At 36.6% G+C, this 23976-nt stretch overlaps 1 protein-coding gene across 2 annotated transcripts in view; it reads left to right on the top strand.

Annotated features, from left to right (window-relative positions):
• Positions 1-23976, top strand: part of ZFPM2 (zinc finger protein, FOG family member 2) — a 453035-nt gene that overhangs the window by 78284 nt on the left and 350775 nt on the right. Inside the window, exon 2 of one of the 2 annotated variants that reach the window (XM_032858490.1) lies at positions 15875-16033. The exons of the other annotated variant lie outside the window; for it this stretch is intronic. Within the exon in view, the coding sequence (XP_032714381.1) occupies positions 15875-16033 (159 nt within the window). The remainder of the gene's footprint in view (positions 1-15874; positions 16034-23976) is intronic. 2 annotated transcript variants of the gene reach the window in all.

Here is a 23976-nt window from a genome sequence, read left to right as displayed (position 1 = left end):
CAATCCCTTTTTAGGGAGGAATAAAAATTGGGTATTTTGCTTTTTTATTTTTTCACCCCAGTTCCCTGTTTTCTGTTAATCTAATTTGTTTGCTAATTTTGTGAAAATAATTTCTCTTTTAATATGTATTGTATAAATTCTACTTTATTAGCATAGTTCATACAAGCATTTAGACTCATTAGAATCAACTTCTTTTATTTGTATTTTGACATTTTAAAAGAAGAATCCTTTTCTCTTTTAGTAAGTTTTAGCATTCCCTGCAAATTATTTTTAAGCACAGTTTTGTCTCTCTTAATGGTTAATAATTCATCTCCCTGAAACTGGGAGAACATCTTTTAATAGAGTCTGCAGATACGATGGCTTATGATGTTGTTTCTGAGGCCTGGCAGACCTGAGACTATTTTGGTCAACCTCACATATAAATTTCAGAGTCAACTGAATATATTGTTCTTTCACAGCTTCTCCCCACGAGGTAATGCTGGGTTTTCCTTCTGCTTTTTGCCGTTTATTTAATTCTTTTTAGGCGATCTACTCTAGTAGCTTTGAGAACAGAAAGATCTGGGGATATAAAGATGATTCTTTATTCTCACTCTTTGAAAATATAACAAAGGTGTACTTGATGTTGATTTTGCGTATTAATTGCATATTGTGAGGGCTTTCTTCAGGTCTTGAAATTCTTAATATATGGAGATTCTGAATATTTATACACATTGTCACTTCACTGTTTCCTAAGTTAACTTAAATTTAGAATAATCTATTATTAGTGGGTTGCTGCTTTGTAACCAGTCTTCCTCTTGCCCTTGTCTTTTTAACCTGTTCTTATCTTTCTCTGCATTCTCATGTGGTTTCTCATCGTTTCTCATCATCATCACTAATTCAGTTTTTCTGGACCATCAGGTGTGCTGTGTATTGCTTAACATTATACTTTTTATTTTGATTATTGAGATTTTATTGTAATAGTCTTTTCTTATTATGTATTTAGCTTATTTGAGTGTCTGTAAGATTTAACTGAAAACGTGAAGAGTATTTAAAATATTATTCAATTTTATAAAATAAATATGTTTCTGGGAAGACTTTCCTTTCTTAGTCATTAACATATAGTTTGGCTTATATGCCAAATTTCTCCCCTGTCTTGAACCCCTCAGTCTTAAGCCCTTAATTTATATTCTTTGACATGATGAAATAAGAGATGTCCAGGCTGTAAAACCAAAGATTAGCACCTTCTAGGATTTTTGTCCTCTTCTTCAGCTTTGTCCTGATTGTTTGTTCTTTCTCCTTTTCAGAGGTGGGGATGGCCAAGCCAGGGTGATGTAGAGTGGGGTGTCTTCCATGGTTCCTGACTAGGGGCAGGTAGATACTTAGTTCAGCAAGAGTTCCGGGTAGATTTGTGATCTCACCAGCATTGCAAAGGGACCAAAATTGCATCCATGTGGAAGGTTCATCATTCTAAGGGACTTCTGTGGTTATTGATAAAATGCAGATTTAGCCATCGGTCCTGAGTTCTTATTACAAATAATAGAAAATGAAACAGTTCAGAGAAAAGATCTAAATGAGTTAGGAAGCTAAAGGATAAGCAGGTCCCCTCCCCCGCAATCAAGAAATGTTCTTTCTTGTTCTTTGTGCATTATTGTTGCTTCAGCTGGTTTCATAGGGGTTTTTAAGGAGTACCTTTGTGTCCTTATTCATTCGAACATATTCTTAGAAATGAACTTCTGTAGAGTAGAAAATAGATTTTATTATCTAACCTATTTTAGAAAGGTTTTTTTTTTTTAATCCAAACAGACGGATATCTTTTTCCTTCTTTGTTCTAAATTTATTTAAACTTTAATGGTTGAGTTAATGATCTGTCACATCCTTTTTATTTTTTTAATGTCTGCTTCCTCAATGATCCCAGATACACAAGATGTTGCTCTGTCTTATATATAATAACAAGACCAGCTGCTTTAAAAATTTATAACTGAACATTGTATGAATCTGAATTACTCCTTTCTTCTATTTTCCTTGCTGATTTGTATAGTTCTTAAGTACTTTTACCAAATTAGGGCAAGTTGGCTTGCTTTGAGTTGTGTTAAATACAATCAGACTATCTCTAACTTTCTCATCGAAGGAACTTCTCTCACAATTTTGCAACCCTGCCAAACATGCGTACACATACACTTTGCACTTTATTCCCCACTTACCATATTGCTTCTTTCAAAGAGTTGTGAAATTTCCTGTAGCTGCGTATGAAATCCTGGCAGATTTTGGTGAGAATATTTTAGATCCTCAACTTATCAACAGCTTGTAAAAAGATCAGATCTACCTGTGCTCCCCTTGACCCCAGTCCCTTGCTAACTCTTCAAAGGGGACCATGTGTTGTAAAAACAACAACAACAACTACTACTACTACTATAACAAACAAAAAAAGAGGTAATGACTTCCACAATCTGATTTAGAACTGCTTCATTTGTGTCGCAGCTTGATTTCCAAAGAGCACGGGAAGTGTGATAGAATGGAATTCCCACAAAACCTCTCCATCAGCCAGATCTGCATGTGGCACTTGAATAATTCTCAAGTTTGATGGATAAAATATCTGCTCAAACTGATATTGTATGTCTCTTCAGACATGGAAAGGAGGCCTCCTAGAAAGTGATGCTACAGAATTAATGAGTGCAATCTCTCAGTGCCTACGACATAACCCCTAGTGTAGGATAAGGTGTTCTCAAATAAAGTAGAACTAAATATAGAGGAACAAAATGACCTCATGGATTTACTGATGACAGATAATGGTCCCCTCCTATCTTTCCCCGCATACTGTTGTAGGAATGTCATAACTCAGATCTGCTCCACTTTCCTCTTTCCACTGGTTTGGAGCACGTCAGTTGTGTCCCAACATGTGGCCTGTACGTGAACAGCGTGGGGAACAGGATCAAAGTGCTGATTCCTGGGTGCTATCCACAAGCTGCTACATTTGGGGGAGTGAGTCTGAAAGTCTGCATTTTAATCAAAACTGCAGAGCGAATCTAATTCACACTAGTATTTGTGTCCATTATAATAGAGTTTAGAGGATAAGACTGGTGACGAAGAGGAGGATGGTAGAGCCAATGATAGGCACCAGGATTTTTCTCCAGGAATGCAGAGGGGGGCAGAGTTTGTTTTCACACACCTTTTCCATACTGCTTGGGTACTAGAGCCAAATGTACTCGAAGATAGAATGCTGGAATGGGGAAGATGGCATGGTATGGTGTGGTGCTGGGTGACAGGTACGTCCTTTCCTTTGGTTGTCCGAAAGCATAGGGTAGTAACAGCTGGAGGGGGAATCAGACTGAGCATACAGTCAGCAGCCCATGGCAGTGCCATCCATTCATTTAATTTCTTGCCTGTGCTGGTAGGATTTACTTGTTTATATTTTTCCAAGCCAACCGTAAAATATTTTAGGGATATAGAAGCATGGGGTAAGGAGGCCGATAGATTTATTTTTCTAAACAACAGTAGAAAATAACATGTGAACTGGGTGAAGATTATGAACTATATAAAAAACATCCGTAGAGTTTGCTTCATGCCATTCACACGGTGCTGGTTCTAAGTAGTAATTGCCCAACAGAAAAAATGACAACCAAGAACAACCACCGAAAGAAACCAAAAGCAAATTAAATTAAAAAAAAAAAAAAGACACATCCGTGTTTAAGGCAAAACTTTATTTGAAAACAGGAAGACGTGTATTTCTAGATGATTCAAGTTAGATGTATTTGTCTGTTTATGAGAGTCAGAACTGTGGGTTTCAGAGCGCAAATGGGCCTGTACTTGTTGCCCACGCAGTGAATATTAGGGAAGTCTTGATAAGTCTGATATCAAAAACTTTGGAGGGCAGGGATGTGCCTTTCTTTGGTTGAAGCGTGAGGACGTTCAGGGTTGAGTAGCTACTGGTGAGGACTTTTCTAGGTCTTCCTTAAGTATAGCTATATATTCAATACTGAAACAGTAACTGCAACTTACCCCCTTCGGAAGTTAGGAAAGGCATTGTTACTCTTGCAATTTAAAGGAAAAAATGAGATAACCATTTCCCTGGGAAAGAAGCTACCCTGCCCGGTTTTCTTCCCACATTTGCTGCCACCCAGACGCCGTGGCAGACAGCGCGGGACTGTGTCTCCCGGAGGCTGGTGCGGGGGTTTACGAGGCAGGTACAGGAGAGCCAGAGCTGTACGCCACCGGAGGAGAATTCTTTTATGTGTGCTCTCCCCCTTTTGGCTTCCCCTATAACTTCTGCTTGTAAAGGTGCTTGCTTTTATTCTATCGTAGGCTTTGTTGCCAAAGGCAGAGGATATTTTCTTTTTAAGAGAGCCCTTAGATGCTTCCTCCAGGTCGTGACGCTGGGTGGATAAGCTGACTTTGTTATCAACGGGCACCCTACCTGCTCTCCTAACTCTCCGGAGAGTGAGTGTTCTTCTTGAAAATATAGCTATATAGAGTGCCTCTGTGTCTTTAGACACTCTTGTAATGTGCTGGTATAAAGTAAAAGTCTTTTTGAAGATATAGTTTATGGGGAAGTGCTTTCTGGGGCCTCTTGAGATGATCACAAGTACTGAATCAACGTGCGTTTATGGTGCTTTAATGACAGCACAGAACACTTGTTACGAAGGGCCCCTTTGCTCCGTATCCCAGGGCAGGTCACAATCAGAGGGAAGTGAGCTTGTTGCTTCTGCTTGTACCTCCACGCACCAAGCCCCCTTCATCGAGCTAGGCTTTGGCAACTACAGGTGTGTTTTCCTTCATCCCCCAAAGATGAAAGAGATCTGCCAGAATGGAAATTTGGAGAATTACGTATACACCTGTGAAATTAGGCAAATTCTTATAAAGTTGGTATCCCTGCTGATACAGGGGAGACACAACAATGCTTTGTTTTGTGGGAGGATTTTTTTTTTTCTGGCTGTGCAAATAACCTGCGTGCAGGACCGTACAGGCTTAGAGAAAATATTCATCATTATTTACCGTGTCAAACCCAGACGGAAGACCAAATTGGCAGCATTCCAGGAGAAGGAGGCCACACCTATTTGTGAAAAATGGCACAGATTTCTGGAGCTGCCCTCACCTTGACTCCTTGGTTCGAGGTGGTGGTGCCAGGACACGCAGTACTGGGAGCCCTTTATGGAGGTTAGCCGCGAGGGTTGGCCGCGATGCTGCTCCGTAAAACCCCCACAGATCACACTTGGGTTGTGTACCGTCCTGATTATAAGGGCTTGGAGCAAGGGATGACGAGCAGGGGGATGCGCGTGACCTGGCTGGGACCACTGGCTGCACGCTGATTGCCGCGGATTGACTGATTGGCCAGCTCTGTCCAGCAGAGTGCCCTTCCTCTTATCACTTGAAATGGTAGATCCCCAAAAAAGGAAGAAGAGAGAACACTGTGCTGGTTGAGGCCCCTGGTCTTGAAGACCCTCAAACGGTCAGACCTTAATTTTTAAAAAAACTAAGATGCAGTCCCATTTCCATAAAGACTTTCTTTCTATACCATAGCCAGACATGTAGGAGGGGTTTGTTGGTAAAACAACTCCCTGGTCAGTTTGCATCATCAGGACTCCTAGAAGGGCACAGAGAAGCAACATTTGGGATCAGCCCCAAATGGCTACAGTCCACAGCAATGCCATCCCGGAGTCTCTGAAACGATGTGATTTGAGCAGTTTCTGGACACTCTAGCGTTATTTGGGACCACACTTAACCAGAACTGAGGAAATAAAACTAACCTGCCACTTCTCAGAAGTGACTACACCGAGTGACCCAGGTGAAAAGTAGTCTGATTCTAGACCACCTGCTGCTGTACACAGGCGTTCATCCACCAGGATGCCTGTATGAAATAAATGCTAGATGTTATACTGTTTCTATGAAATGACAATAATAAATATAATCGCTACTGTTGCAAAGTAACTTCTGTGTAGCATTTCTGTCCCTGCCTGGTTGAGCTCAAGGTGGACATGCATCACAATCACCTGCAGGCTTTGTCCAACCCAAATAGATGAGTCTCACCCCCCAGAGTTTCTGAAATCAGATCTGAGGTCGAGTCTGGTAATTAATTTGGAATTTCTAACAAGTTCTCAGATGAGGCTAATGCTTCTGGTCTAAGAACGACACTTGGAGAGCCACTGTTTGCTGACAGACTCATTGTAATCAGCTGTTGAAGTCAGGCATCATTTCAAGAGCAGTTATTTTATAATTTTTCCCAAAAGGTTCAATCAACAATTCATTGTACAGATAATTGTTTTTAATAAAGCAGGGTAAGAATGGTGTTATTTGAATGAAGAATTAAAAAAGGGAAACTGGGGGTGCCTGGGTGGCTCAGTGGGTTAAGCCGCTGCCTTCGGCTCAGGTCATGATCTCAGGGTGCTGGGATCGAGTCCCGCGTTGGGCTCTATGCTCAGCGGGGAGCCTGCTTCCTCCTCTTTCTCTCTCTCTCTGCCTGCCTCTCTGCCTACTTGTGATCTGTCTGTCAAATAAATAAATGAAATCTTTAAAAAAATTTAAAAAAGGGAAACTGATCTATTTGGTGAGATGGAAGTGAGATTCAAACTTTATTAGTTGAGAAGAAAAAAAGTTTGTATATACAATGACCCAAATATGATGCAAATGGTTTTGTTGATTTTTCTCTTCTAATTACATTTTCCCCCACATATCCTTGCAGTGAATTGATATTTTTCCTTCATTTCCTGCATGTAGCTATACCTCCTGGATGTTTTCATATGAGTATGTTGCATATGAGACAAAGAAATAGGTACTAAATGTTTTTAAGGACCATGCTTGATTCATCTTTGCTGTAAGAAATTGTGTAAGAAAGTTAGTCATCAGAGTGCTTTGTTTAGTATCCACTAGGCTAGTGCTTTTGTGACTGACTTTACAAACCAACATACACATTGTCTTTGATTTGCTTTAGGAAGAGAGATATATATCCATTCTAGAGTCAAGAGATTGTAAGCCCTTTTTCTCTATTCTTTTATATCTCCCCTTAAATAGGATCATTTTTAAAAATCACATCTCTTTTGCTTGTACTAATTTCACTTCATTATGTAACTATGGAGGACATTGTCAACTAGTTTCGCAGAATTCACTTTGTTAGATAAAACTACTGACCATAGCTTGATGGTGCTTTGACCTTTCTAAAAAAAGTATATATTAAGGTAGTCCCAGTAGTTCATTTTTGCTTTTCTTTCTCTTGCCTCCGCAGACATATCTAGGAAAATGTTACTGTGGCTAGTGTCAGAGAAATTACTGCCTGTGTTCTCTTCTAGGATTTTTATGGTTTCAGGCCTGATATTTAGGTGTTTAATCCATTTTGAGTTTATTTCTGTATATGGTGTTAGAAAGTTGTCCAGTTTCATTCTTTTGCATGTAGCTGTCCAGTTTGCCTAGCACTATTTTTTGAAGAGACTGTCTTTGCCTCACTGCCTCTTCTTGCCTTCTTTGTCATAGATTCATTGACTGTAAAAGCCTGGGGATTTTTTTAGGTGCTGTCTTTTTCATTCCATTGATCTAAGTGTCTGTTTTTGTACCAGTACCATACTGTTTGGGTTACTGTAACTCTGTAGTTAAGGACTATGTAGCATATCATGAAATCTGGAATTGGGATACAGGCTTCCAGCTGTGGAATGGATAAGCCACAAAAATAAAAGGTATAGGATAGGGAATAGAGTCAATGGTATTATAATAGCATTGTATGGTAACAGATTTGGTACACTTGTGGGGACTGTAGCATAACATATGGAGAAGTTGAATCACTAGGCACACCTGAAACTTGTGTGACATTGTGTGTCATATAAAAAAGATAAAAGAAAGAAAATATATATTTTTCTTGCATACGTTTATAAGGTTATAACTTTCGATTAGTTTATTTAACAAACAGTTCTCAGCCGCGTATCACATATAAGAGGTTCTGTTGGATAGATTCAGATCCTTTCCTTTCTTACTTATAGTGCTTTTAAAAATCCAATGTACTATACACACATCCTGGGTAACGTGTGATGTTTCTGTTGTGACAGCAGTATTCACTTGGGGGAAAAATTCCTGCTTGCCTGATCCCACATCCCCAACCCAGCCAGCAGGATGAGGGTGATTGGTACCTCCTTTGACTAACCAGGAAGAAACCATGGATTTCACACTGTCAAGTGGAATAAACTTCCTCCAACAATATAATTAGTAATAATTTAACACTCTATGTCTCGATATTTTTTAAAAATGCTCAGTATGCTCTCTCCCTGACTTGGTCTTCAATTTTATTACAAAAAGAATTATAATTTAACAGAAGAAATGAGAAAAATGCACTAATAACTAGAATTTAGGATAGCCAAGAAGTCTTTCCTGCCCTCACTGTGTTAAAATGGAACTTCTTTTTAAAAAATAAAATTCAGCCCTTGTGTGCATAAAGTGCGTCTCCTTAGCTAGATGATCCAGCCCCTTCTGCAGGGGCCATCCGTCTTGTACCTGCTGTTATCCCAGTATTTAACACGGTGCCTACCATGTTCTTCACCCTCAATAAATACTGCTTAAATGAATAAAGAAAGAATGAACAAATGAATACATGAAAGTCTCATAAAGAGAACAAAATAATGTATAAGCGTTTCATCTTTTGTGCTTATTACCAATTAGGGGCTTTTTATTATTGAAATACATCACAATCATATAAAAATATATTGTTTTAGTAATGAATATACTCTCATATTTCTTTATGATAGAGTCACCATCTTCAATAAACTGAAAATCGCTTTATGGGGCTCTGGAGGGAGACCTGATTACAAAATATTTGAATTTCAATGCCATCTCTGTCACTGACTTCCTGGGTCAATGCACAAGGCATTTACTAATGAACTGAATTTTTTCCATGCCTGAGTTTCTTCCTGAGAGTAGTCATTAGAGATTCTAGTTCAAATTTGTCATATTTCCTCATCTGACTTTATGTTTCCTGTGGTATCAGTGGTTAGGCTACTATGTAAGATTAGTTGCTGCTTCCTAGGTTTGTATATGTTCTAAGCAAAACTGCTATTTTCTTGTTAACTTTATATTCAGTTAATGTGAAGTTCCCCAAAGCAAAGCATTTGAGGGCAGGGGGAACTGAAGAATTTAAATTGTTTTCAGATTTGTGCATAAGAAGTATTAATACTTCCATCTATAAAAATGACCAAAGACCTTGCAGCAGAGAATATTACTCTATTTTTATAAAATCAAAGAGTTCGTTTTTTTCCCCCAAAGAAACAGTTTGAACAAAACTTGACCCCCTTCTCTCCTTATACGATGGAATATGGTCAGATTGAACCCTCCATTAAAAATTCTCTAGTATCTTTTTTTTTTTACATTAACATTTCAAAACTCAATTTAAATATTCACAGATCTCAGTTTTAATAAACTTAACAAAATTCAGGTAATTTCCTTCAACTTTTTAGATTGAAGGACAACGGTTGGTGTAGATATAAAAAAGATGTGCAGCTATGAGCAAAGCCCAAAATCAATTATATATAAGAAATAACATAACACATGGAAAGAAATTAATCAAAAAGAAGAATTTCCGCTATATGATTCTCTGGTCTGCTACCTGCAGGCAACAAATGCAAATGAAAAAAATCAACATTCTTCTGGCAGATAAGAGAAAAATTAATAAAAATGTTTCCTTCCTACTAGATCCCCTGATGCAACTATTGTTGAAAGTGAGTGACTGCAGAAGAACTTGGTCGTTTAAATACTATTTTTTTTTTTTTAGACTACAGAAATAAGGCTTTATTCTTGCTGTTAAGCTCAATTACATGAGTTAGTTTGGATTTGCACTGTCCAAAGAGATTGCTCTTCCCTGCCCCTTCTCATTAAATGGCGCTGTGGGATATGCATGAGACAAATGTAATAGGAACCGAGGGAGAAGCATTTTGAGGTGTGCCTACAGGGTAATGATGATTCATAAGGAATTCTGAGTGTAACAGCTGAAAACTCTAAGAGAGGAATGATTGAGAGCCACAAAATCTGCCCCAGATCAAATTAATAAAAAGATATTAGTACTCTGAAGAGAGAAATGTTCCTACTTCCCAGCGAGATGGGAAGGGACACACTTTTGTGGATTTCTGGTTTTTGACTTAGAGTTGTTATTTACTATTTCTGATTGAATGGGCAGGCCATCTATGTACAGAATGTATGGAACCTAAAATCTTTCTTAAAATCATCTTACTAGATGTAAAATCTTTCTTACATTGTGTGTTTTATGAAAATCATTTCTGAATTTAACAAGGAGCTATGAGGCTAGAATACAGGGGTATTAGACAATAAGATATCCAGTTTAAATATCAGTCCACCACCTCATTTCCATCACATATAGAAAATGTAACATAATTTTAGAACGGAAATTCTATTTTAACTCCTTTTACCTATCAATTAAAACACAGTATGCCTGTATAGAATTTTGGCACATTTGTGTATTGCATATTAAATGTGACCCAGGATTTTTCTATCCCTAGTTTATATTTTCGTATCTACCTTTTGAAAGGTAGCATCATGTGATAAATGTGGCTCAATTATTATGTAATAATTAAAGCATGAATATATGTTATTGCTTAAATTTTCCCATTTGAGATATCTATGTTTTATATATATTAGAAGGCTTTGCATTCCTTTTCATTTCTTTGTCTGAGTATATCTTTTGCACATGACTTTAAAAGAGCATGAAATAGGAGTTGGCAACTTAGGGACAACATCATTTTCGTTTTCACTAATTTATTAAGATTTTGAGAAATTTATTCCATTATTCCAATGGTATGCATTCTTTGTTCTGTGCTTGAGTGAAATTATAAAGTTTGTGGTGGAAGTTTTAATATTAATAACACTATCAGATATAAAAATGATCTGAAGTGTCATACATTAAGAAACACCGAAATAAAAAGGTTTGGAAATATTTGTATGTTTTCAGAAGAAACTCACCTAGTAGAATTTCTGAGCACGTTATGATGGATTATTGTAATTATTGGGAATGATAATATTTTAATGCGACTTTCTTCCCACCTGTCAGTTGCAATCAAGACTGCCCAGTATTCTGAAACAGTCTCATTTTGCTAGGTGGCTAGTCTTGTGCAGCCTCTAAATGCTTAGAATATTAATGCATGGAGAGGAGATTGAATGCTTTCTATAGTTCCATTATGACAATGTGTTTTTCGTGTTTTAATCAGAAGGCACGCAAAACCAAATTGAAATAATTTCTAATAAATTAATGCCAGTGAATGCTTAAGAGAAAGGACATCTTTTGGGGGAGAGTGCATCAAAACCATAGAATTTGGCATTTCTTTCTCTTCTTCATACTTGGCAATGTATATTAATTTCTGCATAATTTAATTTCTTTCTTGGGTGCTTTATTCTGAAGTGCTTTGAATTTCTATGAACGGAGACAATGTGACATTAAGGTGAGGGTTGGTCTGATTTATAGTAGGCTGCCATGGTAGGAAGTTATTGATTGAGACAACACATGTTGGAAGACACATATATTTGATTTGATATTTGGTCTTTACCATTTCTTGCATGTTGTCGTAGTATTGATTATTTTGATCTTCTTTCCTCTGAATTCATATATATATATTTTTTCCTTTTTTTCCCTTCACGTGTCCTTTGTCACCTTCTAGCTCTTACTGCAGTGGCTGTGGATGGCTTTCAGGGATTTCTTTAGCAATTGTAATTGAAATTGTAGCAGTATTTTTCTCATAAATTCATTTATCTGGGGAGTGAGTACTTCTCAAACTGCTTCTTAACCATCCAGTTCTTTATCTTCATGTTATTCCATAATTATGTTACCAGTATACACAGTGGGACTACTTAATTTTGAACATTCCATTTGCCTTTACGAAGCGCACATCGTGGAAACAACGAACAAGTGAAAAATTCTCCCACCCCCAGGGGCAGCTTCTTTAATACAGCTCTTGGCATAGGCTCAATGGAAGGCTGTACCATGCACTGGACAGCCACCCGTATTGTCAGGTATTGTGAGTCTTCCTAGTGTCAGCTTCACCTTCAGAGAGCTAAGGTAGTTGTAGTCCATTCCCATGGTTCCCAAGTACCCAGTTATCTCCCCTTCTGGAAATGGAAGTATTTCTTTGTGCCCACCAGAATCTCCCAGTAATCTCTACTCTTCATCAGTTATAAAATGTGGAAGGAATTTCCTACTCATTCTGAGAGACAATTAACAGCCTTATGGGCTTGACACTCAGCACCATGGCATTCAAGGATTTAGGATCTATAGCTAATTATTAGCATTTTGAAATGAGGTAAATATTTATATTTATATACATGAAGACTATTAATTCTGGCAACTGTGTTTAAATATCTATAAATCAGAGGCAGTGGTAGAGCTGAAATTCAGATTTCCTTACACTTGCCTGCCAAGTGGCCTCAATCAGAAGTAATTTTCTCCATGAGGGCACATGGAGCTCAGTCGTGAGCCTTTTTTGAGCAGATATTATTATTTGTGTCAAATTATGTGTGGTGATTTTTCTGAAGTGGACTTCTGTGCCCACTAATCCATACACAGGAGGTCCCTTCATTCCCTCCTTCATTGGTGCTATTAATTGTACTTGTGCTTCAAGTGTCTCTTACCCTTTTAAAATGTGAGTTTATGGCCGCCGATTATCTGTAAGGTTTTCCTGTTAAAGAAAAGAAACATGCAATATAGAGAGTAGAGTGAGATCTGATCTTAAACCATAAATACTATGCATTTTAGGAGAAATCTTTTTTTTTTTTTTTTTTTTTTTTTTGCCAGAGCCTGATTTGATAGCATGGTGAAAGGAATGATTAGTAATTTCACATTTTAAAGGACAACAAATTATATAAATCTGACACTTGCTTTGGGAGAAATACAAGTTGGCCATTAAATCACCTTCCTGAGGCCTGTTCTAAATATTGGCAATGAGATCTGGTGAATTTTGAACAATGAGCTCAAGAATTTTTCACCTTTCATTTGGGCTTTTGTAATTTGGTTTGGAAAACAAGTGCTTCTTTTCAATTATATGCTTGAAATTGCAAATTGATAGCCAGCATATAAAATAAAAGAGCCCCCGGAATATAGAATACTATATATCAATTAAGATCTTATCATAATCTCTGATAAATAAAATATAAATATACAACCATAACATAGATGAGTTGGTTAGGGGTTTATTAAGCACAGGTCAGTGCTATATAGTTTTGTTTCCCTTCAAACTTTCACATGAGCTTTTCCGTTTAATTTTTATTTAAACTATTAAGTTTGAAAATGTTATACCATAAGAGCCAATTCATTGTTATTGACTATTTTAAATAATTGTTCAATTACATACTATCTTGAATAAAAATTCTAACAACGTTAGCATGTATGTTCCGAATTTAATTTTTTTTAAAAGAAAACATTTTTATTACTATTGATTTTATTCTTACAATATGCATGAATTATTTTTATAATATATAGGTTTTTATACTGAAGAACATTCAGAGATTAAAAAAAAGAAATTCCACTAAAATATATGTGAATTATTTAAAATATTTGTTTTACAAATAGAGAGTTATTTTTTGTTGGCAAAACTCAGAGTATATATTCCAGAAATAGTATATATTATCATTTCTGTTATAACTGATACTAAAGCAGTTTCTTTGCAGACTGATTTAGTATGGATATAAATTATGTAAATAATTAAATATTAGTACTAAAACTATTTTAGTTTTAGTAAAATCTGCAAGGACATCTTCCTGATTTTTCTGGGAAGGAGATCTAATATTCTGTAACATATATTCTCAGTAATTTTAGAAGAGCAACAAGAGGTTTCTGAATTTTTAAAGACATCAACTTTAAGCATCTATAAATAAATAGGCAAATATGAATTAAACATTTCAGAAGATTTTTGTGTTTTATAGATTTATTTATGAACAAATGTGTCTGTAACTACCAAAGAATATTTTCGCATAGTAGTAAGGCATATTAATAGAAGATATTTGAAAATCTTGGGTTTTTGCATCAATTTTTTTCACTTACTAGGTTATAACCTCATTCTGGTTAACTAACTTCCTGAGCTTTACTCTCCACAACTGCAAAATAAAAATAGTATTAATTCTCATACCTACTTCACTGGGTTATTTTAAAGATACCATAAAAAAGTGCTTTGAAATCTTACTTGAAACACAAATGAGACAGCTTCACGTCTTATTTTGATCAAAATTGTTATTACAATTAAGTTGTTTAAAAAATATGGAAAATATTATGTCCTTCATCAGACTTGGAATTAATAATGAGAATTATCAGATAAATGTTCTAATGATGATAAGATTATGATATAATATATAATGTTATTACTATTTATATATTTCTTGCATACTTGCTCCTCGACATAGTTGTTTTAAGAGTTAAAAAATTATACTTTTAAATTTGAAATAATGACTAAGAGATAAAAACTAATACAAGTTCCATGACTTTTGAATGTGAAAATCACCTCTGTGCAAAATCCACGCTTGTTCTTTTTTTTTTTTTTTCTCTCCACCTTGAGTATAAGAAAGCACATGGCCAGAGTGTTTGGGATTAGGCATTCTCTTTTCCTTAACATTTGTAATGTTAAGGAAAAAGAGAAAAAACAAATTATAAAAAGGAAACTGCAGAGGAAGATTTTTGTTGGATGTCCCTTAATTTAAATCCCTGCAATTAATTTTGTCTGTGAAAATGTGTCATATGAATTCTGCCCTTTGCGAAACTTGCTTTTGGGAAAACACCAGATACACTCCTGGGCTCTATGTACCTATTCCTGTTTGCCCCTACATATATAAAAATTATAACATGTGCACTATTTTAAATTATTTATGAGATTTCTTCTTTGGTCCTGAAAATTTCCCGGCACATTTCTCAGAAAGGAGAGACCACCGAAGCCTTTTAAGTAGTTAGGCTGTCTGATGAAACTGTGGATGTGAGTGACAATTAGTACAAATTACCATAATTGTGTTCTTTGGATAAAATGCCACATTGCTTCCTTTAGCAGCAAATGCAGGCTTCTGCTTAGTAAAATGAGTCAGACGCTTTGCTTCTCTGGGGCGGTCAGAGATTTACAACCAGCCATGTGGTACCCCCACGTAGTCTACTTTGGACCCATCTGAACAACTCCAGCCCTCCCTTTCCTTTCAATAAAATAGGTCCATTAATGTAGTGCACCTCACTCTCATTCACTCTAAGGGAGTTGTATTTTTATTACTGAAAAAGTATCACATAAATACAAATTACATTTTTTCATTAGAAAACTACTTTTCATTTCAGAAAAAATTCAATTAATTATGAATAGGGTTATGCTTTCATCAGGGAGAGAAATATGTAATTTTTCTTCAAGCCTCAAACACATATAATGAAATCTTTTCTTGGAATCCACTCTTAAGATGGATTTTTAAAAGTATAGACTTTATTAAAATCTCAGTTCAATTAAAATGCATTCAATTACTTTAAATCTTTATTAAAATCTCAGGTAAAATTGTACAACGATGTAAAAGAGACTTGTACTCTTTACCAGGCAGTTAATTCTAACAAATGAACATAAAGTGCACAGTTTTGCTCTTCGGGAGAGAATTTAAAAAAAAAAAAAAGCAGCAGCAGCAGCAACAGCTTTGGGTTTGGAATTGGGGGTGGGGAAGGTTTGAAGATGGCGGTCGCTTTCTATATAGTAAGTCGAGGCACTGGTTTCCTTCCACTTCTTGTTATAGGTCACTGTTTCTTGTGAATATGAAAGTGGAATTTTCTTGTGTGAGTCCCCTTGCTGATTGATACTGCTTGGCCCATTCCTAGAATATATTTTTTTCCCTCACTACTATAATCAAAAGACCCTAGTAAAGGATTTTATTTCACTATCTTCTTTGGATGTTTTTGGTACAGTGTCCCTGATTCTTTTTCAAGGGCCGCTAGAAGATGCCATTGAAGAGGAAGAAGAAGAGTGTCCCTCAGAGGAAACAGACATCGTCTCCAAAGGGGACTTTCCACTGGAGGAAAGCTTTTCTACAGAATTTGGGCCTGAGAATCTGAGCTGTGAAGAAGTGGAATACTTTTGTAACAAAGGTAATCATTAATGACTAGATGCAATCTGTGAGTTCGTTTGCTCAGATGATTTTATAAAGTTTAAAAAACACGCTGAGAGAGTGAGATGAAAGTGTGCAAGGGGCTAATAACATCATTCGAGTGTCTGAAAATAGCCACAGAATTTTTTAAACACAAAATGCTATTTTGAGGGTGAAAAGAAGTAATTCCGCTTTAATAAGTCATTTTGTATATTTAAAAAATATTTTCATGTTGATTGGCCAATTACTTCTAATACATTTTATGTTTCTCATGTATTCATTTATTCTTTTCCAAGTACTTATTGAACGTCAGTTGTTTGCAAGGCACTGAGTATAAGCACTGAATGGGGCAGATAGCCCCAGCCCAAGCTTCTGGCTCACAACTTATAGAAACTGAATGCTTAAGGGGCACCTCCTTGGCTCAGTCGGAAGAACATGTGACTCTTGATCCCGGGGTTGGGCACTTCCTTGGCTCAGCTGGGAGAACATATGACTCTTGATCCTGGGGTTGGGAGTTTGAGCCCCATGGTGGGCTAAGAGTTTACTTAATAAAAAACAAATTAGACAAAACAAAACAAAACAAAACACAACGGAACGCTTTAACTGTTTGACGTTGACTTTCAAAACAGAGGATGGTCCTTTTTAAGATACTGTCAAGTAAGAAAATACACACTATTTTCCCATCCTAGATGCTCTTTTAACACATTAAGCTTATGCTTGAGACCATGTATCTCAGTTTATTTCCACCCTTGACCTGGAGCCAGGTGGCCTTGCCAGTAACACTTTCTTCATTGGGTATGTGTACTCACTTGCTTGCTTTTTTCCGAAAGTGCATTTAAGTTTTCTCATGATTTAAAAAAAAGTTTTTTTCTTATTTAATTGGTTTTCTTTGTAAGTGAGATGAGTCTTCTGTCACCTCCTGCACCAGTGCATAGTTTCATAAGTGTTTGGGTCACTTTGATGCTTTGAACAGCTCCTTTTGCTGATTTTACCATGACCGTGTTCTAGAGGGCGTGACTGTCTATCTCCATATCTGTGCTTGTATTATGTACCGCTTTTTTGGATGTCCGTTTTTTTTTTTTTAGGCGGAGAAATTATGTGAAGCCAAATTTTTTTTTTTTTAACATATGTAAGTTTCTTGATCAGAGACAGTCTGAAATTAAGAATGATGATATAGCTTCCCCAGACCCCACCAATACCCGTATCTCAGGAGCCACATATACATTTGGTGTACGTTGTTAAAATTCCAGTTTGACTTTCTCCTGTTGCTGGTGTGTTAGAAACAAAAGAAGTCAGCCACTTCTCATTCCTGTGGTCAGTAGAACCCGAACAACTTGGAGATGGAATGGTGGCACTAGCCTCCGGCTGCCCTGAAGTTGAGAAAACCTCCTCTGTAGAAAACCTCCTTGACTCTTGAAGACCTCAAGGTGACTTTGTAATGTGGCCTTTGTTTCCCATGTCGGAGGCTTTTGGCTGAAGATGAGAATGGAATGGGCTGAGTGGTCCTTTACTGGTAGTATTGACTTAGACTTTAGGCCAACGTATTCTGTAGTTGTTCTGGGTGTTAGAATCATTTTTTGATTATAGTAGCCTCAGCATTACATGTAAAAGCTGGCTGGAAATGAGAAGTGCTTTAATCTATATTTGAAGAGATTCCATGGTCCCTCTTTGTCAGGAAGTATATATACATATATATATATATTTTTTTTTAAGATTTTATTTATTTATTTGACAGACAGAGATCACAAGTAGGCAGAGAGGCAGGCAGAGAGAAAGAGGAGGAAGCAGGCTCCCTGCTGAGCAGAGAGCCCAATGCGGGGCTCGATCCCAGGACCCCAGGATCATGACCTGAGCTGAAGGCAGAGGCTTTAACCCACTGAGTCACCCAGGCGCTCCAGGAAGTATACTTTTAAATGCATTGTAGAGAACCTGCCTTATGTTATAGGATTACAGTAAAGGGAAGGAACCAAGAGTTAGCATGTACCACGTATTCTTGTTCTTGTAAAAAGAGTATGTGGACTCATTTTTGTCCATTTAATTACTCCGGAGAAGCAGTAGTGTTAGGTATTACTAGATTACATTCTGGGCTGATCATTGATTGAGGGCTATGCTTAACAAAAGAATATAGAACTCCCAAATTTTAAGTTAGTAGTATTTTAGTATTTTATGAGAAAATATATGTAATTAAATCTATCATTAAAATACAAATTAATGTCAAATTATAAATAAATATACAATTAATGTGTCATAGGTTAAAAAAAATAACTTCCTAATGTTTAGTTTGAAATAAGAAAGTAATGAGAGGCAGAAATAAGAATTTTCATTTTCTCATACAATTTTTGCAGGATAAATACGACTATAACTCTTACAAACTGCTGTCGCCTTATTTAATAGGAAAAGAATTTCATTATTTTACTCTCATAAAATGTGAGACCAGAAGATTTTCACTGCAGTCAGTAGGAACTGGCGGAAGAGAGAGCCAGCTCTTCGACCCATACTACATCCCCTTGAGGTCATAGTAGGAATTCCATCCATTTTTCACTTAAGTTGATTAGCTACAATCGGAAGAGAAAATTTTCTCTCTGGAAAATTAGAAACTGATCTTTCTGTAGAAATTCATGTTTTAGTCTCAGTGATACACGATTATGTTTTCTTCCCGGTCACAGGGAAGGAAATAGGTTTAGCATTAAAAGAGTGTAAGTATTTCAGTGGTTAATGAGACCACCAACATCATGATGAAGGAGCATATAAGAAATGTTCTGAAGAAAAATAATTTCAACTTGGACTCACTGATGAAACATATTTTTTGAAAATATTTTAATGTCATTTACAACAACATGGAAATTGTGTGTGTGTGTGTGTGTATCTATATATGTATACATATATATAGAAAATGAATTATAGTCTTTGGAAAGTTTCTTCTGCTAAAGATCTAGCCATGATTAAGATCTAGCAAGGACATGGTTTCTTTATGGAGTTCCAGGGATAACACTTTAGAACATTAAATGCTTTCTTTGTATTAAACAGAAGATAGTGGTTAAAAACTCAGATCACAAAAACATGGTTAAAATACCATAAGTGTTCCAAACAAGGTGTTCAGACAGTCAGGGGAGGATACGGAGGATACACGTACAGTTATAGTCTGTCTTCATTTGTATCTTAGCAACTGTGTTGTGTATAAAAACAACCCTATGCCATTGTAACTTTCCTTTTTATTCAAAAAAAGTAAGGAAAAACTCCCTGCTTTTGTACGTCTATGAAGACATACTTTTCATAAGTAAATGTTCCTACTTTTGAAATTGAGCTGCATTATACGGGATATTTTCAGTATTTAAAACGATTCTGCTCTTATTGTTATGGTATTTTCCTCAGCTCCATATGGATATTGTCTATTTCCTTGTTGTCAAAGGGCAGGGCTTTTTGTAAGTCTCGAAGCATTTATTAATATTATTGCTAGTCATTATAAATCATGTTATTAAAAATGACTCAAATCACTCTCATAATGTAATATTCCACAGAAATGTCAAAATGTTGGTCAGAATTTTATGTCAATATTAAATATGTAAAATTCTTAATCAGATGAGTCTAAGTCATAAATATTCACAATTAAAAGTGGAAAAGATCACCTTTAATAAACCCTTGTTAGAGTTGCAGGCCTAAAGTTGGAACCTGGCAATTCTGTTGAAGTTTCTTATGTCACTCATTACTTTGTCTTCATTGCCTATTTCACGTCTATTTCTCATCTTCCAAATGAATGAAATGAACTCTGTTAAAAGATGCTCTTCTCAAAGTTGCTTGCTATCCTTAGATTTCAGGAATTTTAACAAAATATAAAGCAGTACTTATAATTTGCCTCCTCCTCTTGTGCAATGAGTTTAGATCATTTGGCATCTTGCCTTGCAGTATCTGTGAGAGGAAGGAAACAAGCAAGAATTATTTCCTTGAATTTACACATGACGAAGACATCAAGGCTGGGTCCATAAGTGCTACACATTTCCTGTGGTGCTTGGTTATATGCCTCAGTGATTTGTTTTCTGCTTTTCTTCTGATTTATATAGTAAACATGGAAGTACATCAGTGCATGTTCAGAACTAAGCAAACTAATATAAACTGAAACTCAAGTGGTCTGGAGAGCAACTGGTGGGGAGTGTTTCTTATGTTACCGCTGGCAGGTGGGAACTCTTCTGTATTAGAGATTCTTGGATAAACTCAGAGACAGTAAGTTTCATGGTGGGGGTGACATGGAGCAGTTCTGAAATGGGTTCACTATTATTAATTATTTGCAGGAAGAGTTCATTCATTGAAATGCCCAAGTTTATTAATGACTGAAATGAAATAAACATGTCTTGGGATACATTCCAAGAGAATGTCACAGGATATTGTGAACAGGGAGAGAAGTGGCAGGTCAATATCACTGTAGGCTAGGAGAACATACTGTCATTAAAAAAAAGAAAACTCCAAAGAAACTGTGTCAGTGAACTTTGAATTATGATTATCTAGAAAAGGTATTGAGGGTCCCTCCAAAGTATTCCTGGTGACATCATCTCTAAACAAAAGTTGAAAGGGAAAATGATGCCATCAAAGTTGATTTTGGAAGAGAAACAAACCTGACTTTAAATCATAGGACCTATGTATAGAGAATGGTCAGAGAAATCACTGGGTGAAATACTTAGCCTAGACAGATGAATTAATATTAGATGTGTTCAGTCTGGAAGGATTCAGGTTGAAAAGGGGGAGCACAATGGAAATCCATAAACTAAGGTGACTGATACAGTGTAACAATGGACATTCTTACCACATTCAAAAATATTTGACACAGGTTGTTTGCAGAAATTAAAGGTTATATTCTTATTTTAAAGAAACTTTAAAATAGAAAAAATGCATAGCATATTAAAGAACTAGAATAAAACCTGAGTTACTCAGCTTGGGTTTAACTCTAGCCCAGAAGTGATTAATATCACCCCAAAAGCAAACATAAACAGAAATTTACTTAGATTGGCAGAAGCTTCCAATTCTGCTCAATAGATAATTCAATTCAACTAAACCCATATAGTAAGCATCTGGTATGTGTCAGACTCTCTTCTCAGTTCTGTGGATACAGCAGTAGACAAAAGTCAATCTCATTCTCAGGAAGAGAGACAGTAAATAAGCAAACTCATATTGTATAATATGATGGGTAATGTTGAGCACTATGAAGAAAAGCTAAACAGGTAAGGGTAATAGAATGATTGTGTGTGATAGAGAGAGGAGAGTGAGAGAGAGAAGGGGGGGAAGGGAACGGAGAGAAAGAGAGAGAGATTTTATAAGAGTGATGGAGAAGGTGAACTTTGACCAGAGACCCAGACAAAGGGAGTGAGCTCCCAGTACCCTGTACTCTGGGTGGAAACTGCCCTCCCTGTGAAGCCAGTGTCGCAGGAAGCCAGAAGAGGACAGCAGAGAGCTGGGGAGTGGGAGAGGCATAGTCCTACCTGTGCAGCAACTTGCTTTAGGAATCCGTTGGATTCCCACCAGCATCGAAGGCTTGGGTGAGCCAGAGAGGGGAGTTGAGCTGGAACTAGCAGAAGACGCATGGTCACGGCATGTTTATTTATACCTAGAAGAGAAGGACCTGCAGAAAGGAAAGGTTCAAGTAGGAAATGGAAACAAGTAATTTGGGGAGGCTGTCAGGAGATACAGATAACCCCAATCAGAATCCTCCCTTTAGCCAGGGGCTTGATGAGACTCCATCTGTAGCTCATTAATGTAGTTTCCGGAAGAGCAGTTTGGGGTGTTGGAGGATGGTATGAGTCACTTTGCTCCCTTCCACAATACCACATCCTTGTATCAGAAAGATAAAGCTTGGAAGCTGTGAATCTCAGCCTTGGTTTCATCATCGTGCTTAATTATTTCTGCCAGTGGGTTGCCAGACTCATTGATATGTCCCTCCCCCACATTCCACTTCTTTCTTTCTCTCAGTTTATGTAGTTCTGTAGTTTCATTTAAATATTAAGAAATAGGGGCACCTGGGTGGCTCAGTGGGTTAAAGCCTCTGCCTTTGGCTTGGGTCGTGATCCCAGGGTCCTGGGATCGAGCCCCACATCAGGCTCTCTGCTCAGCCGGGAGCCTGCTTCCTCCTCTCTCTCTGCCTGCATCTCTGCCTACTTGTGATTTCTATCTGTCAAATGAATAAATAAAATCTTTAAAAAAGAAAAGAAAAGAACTGAGGGAAAAGCCATACTTCTCTTTGGTAACAAACCCAAGCCTAGATTATTGGCATTTATCCCTTTTCCAAGTTAAGGTAAAGCAACAGAAGTATTAATATCTAGATCCTTCATACTGAAAAGAAGAAAAAAGAACACACTTCATGCATATTTGGTTGTGGGAATAGAAACTGCTTGTTTTTTATTTGCTCCAGTGTCAAACAAATGCACTGTTTTGTTTTCTATTTACTTTTTATTTTATTATTACTATTTTTAGTTCGGAAAGTCTATTTACTTGTCTTCCATAAACGCTTCTCAGTCGTGATGCTTTCTTTCCTCCTCCCTTCTGCCTTTAATGACATGTTTTCACCTCCTCTGATGCCTGGGCAACTAGAATCAGAATCTGCAAAAGGCAGCTCTACCATAATCATGTTGAGCGCAATAAAGAAGGTGATCTTTACAGGCAACTTGGTTCCTTTTTTCTTAACGGGATTAAGAAGCTGAGCTTTTAAAATTCTTGCATATAACATTGACATTTCCAGGGTGTGTTTGGACCAGAGAGTTCAAAGAGAAGGCATAAAAAAGAAAAGCCAATATGACTTTGTTTTTTACCTTGCTGGAGGAACTGTTTGTGCAAATCACCTATAAGCTTATTGACCTGAATCTTTGACTCCTTGTTTTCTCTGGATTTGGCTGGAGTGGAGACACTGATGGAGGCCCGATAGAGCTGATTGAACAGCCCCCAGCTTTGCTTGGCACGGACCTCCCTTCCCTTCTGCACCACCTCCCCCTCCCTCCACATGACATTATTGTTCCTTGGCAAACTCTGTTTTCCTGGATCCAGGACTTCTTCTTCTTTTTTTTTTTTTTCTTTTTTACATTATTTTAAAATCCTTACATTTTTCTTATGTAAGTCATCTAACAATGCAAAATGGAATGGAATTGTTTTTAGAATATAGATATAGAGGCCATATTTATGTTGGGCTTGTACTATTTTTGTCTTCTGAGATTGGAAGAAAAAAATAATACCTAGGATATTATAGTATCACCCTTTTATGACCATCTTAAAATCCCCCAAACAGAGGGTTTTTTTGGGTATCAGATTTTTTTCTTAAACCACAATTATTGGAAAAAATGAGAGCATTTGAAGGCAGTTTGTTCTTATAGGAACTCAGTGTTTTCTTGGTTTTGATGGAACCAGAGGGTATATAAATTTTGTACATGACTTACTTGTGTTTTATATATGAGGGTCAGATCAAGCTTTGTCTGTCTACCTCATCTCTGATCCCAGATATATCATCATAATAAATTCAACAAAATTGAAATGATTGATTCTATGCTGTGTTGACATGATTCATGATGATATCATTTATATGAATCATGTATGATAATATAGACTACTTTTTTGCATATTATAAACTCAAGTTATTGTTTTGTCTGTAAGCTGACCACCAACATATCTTCAGTGTGCAGTCTACTAATGATATTTTTGAAATATGTTAAGACTTGATAAGATATTTAATTACCTAATTCTCTCATTATTTATAAAATAAATTCATATTGTAATAAAGCGTATTTCATTCCACTTCTACCTGGACTATGTAAGATGTCAAGAGATATTTGCCTAAGTTTTAGTTAGGCAAATTAAATTTCAATTTAGTTAAATTGAAAAATTTACTATAGTTTGTTGTTTTTCCTACAATGTTGAAAGTCAAAAGAAGAGTAAGAATTTATTTAATTTCCTGGTACTATATATATGATACAT

Source organism: Lontra canadensis, unplaced genomic scaffold (genome assembly GCF_010015895.1).
Source record: "Lontra canadensis isolate GAN:19392208 unplaced genomic scaffold, GSC_riverotter_1.0 scaffold15, whole genome shotgun sequence".
Classification (NCBI taxonomy): domain Eukaryota; kingdom Metazoa; phylum Chordata; class Mammalia; order Carnivora; family Mustelidae; genus Lontra; species Lontra canadensis.
This window is presented reverse-complemented; position numbering and strand designations above follow the sequence as displayed.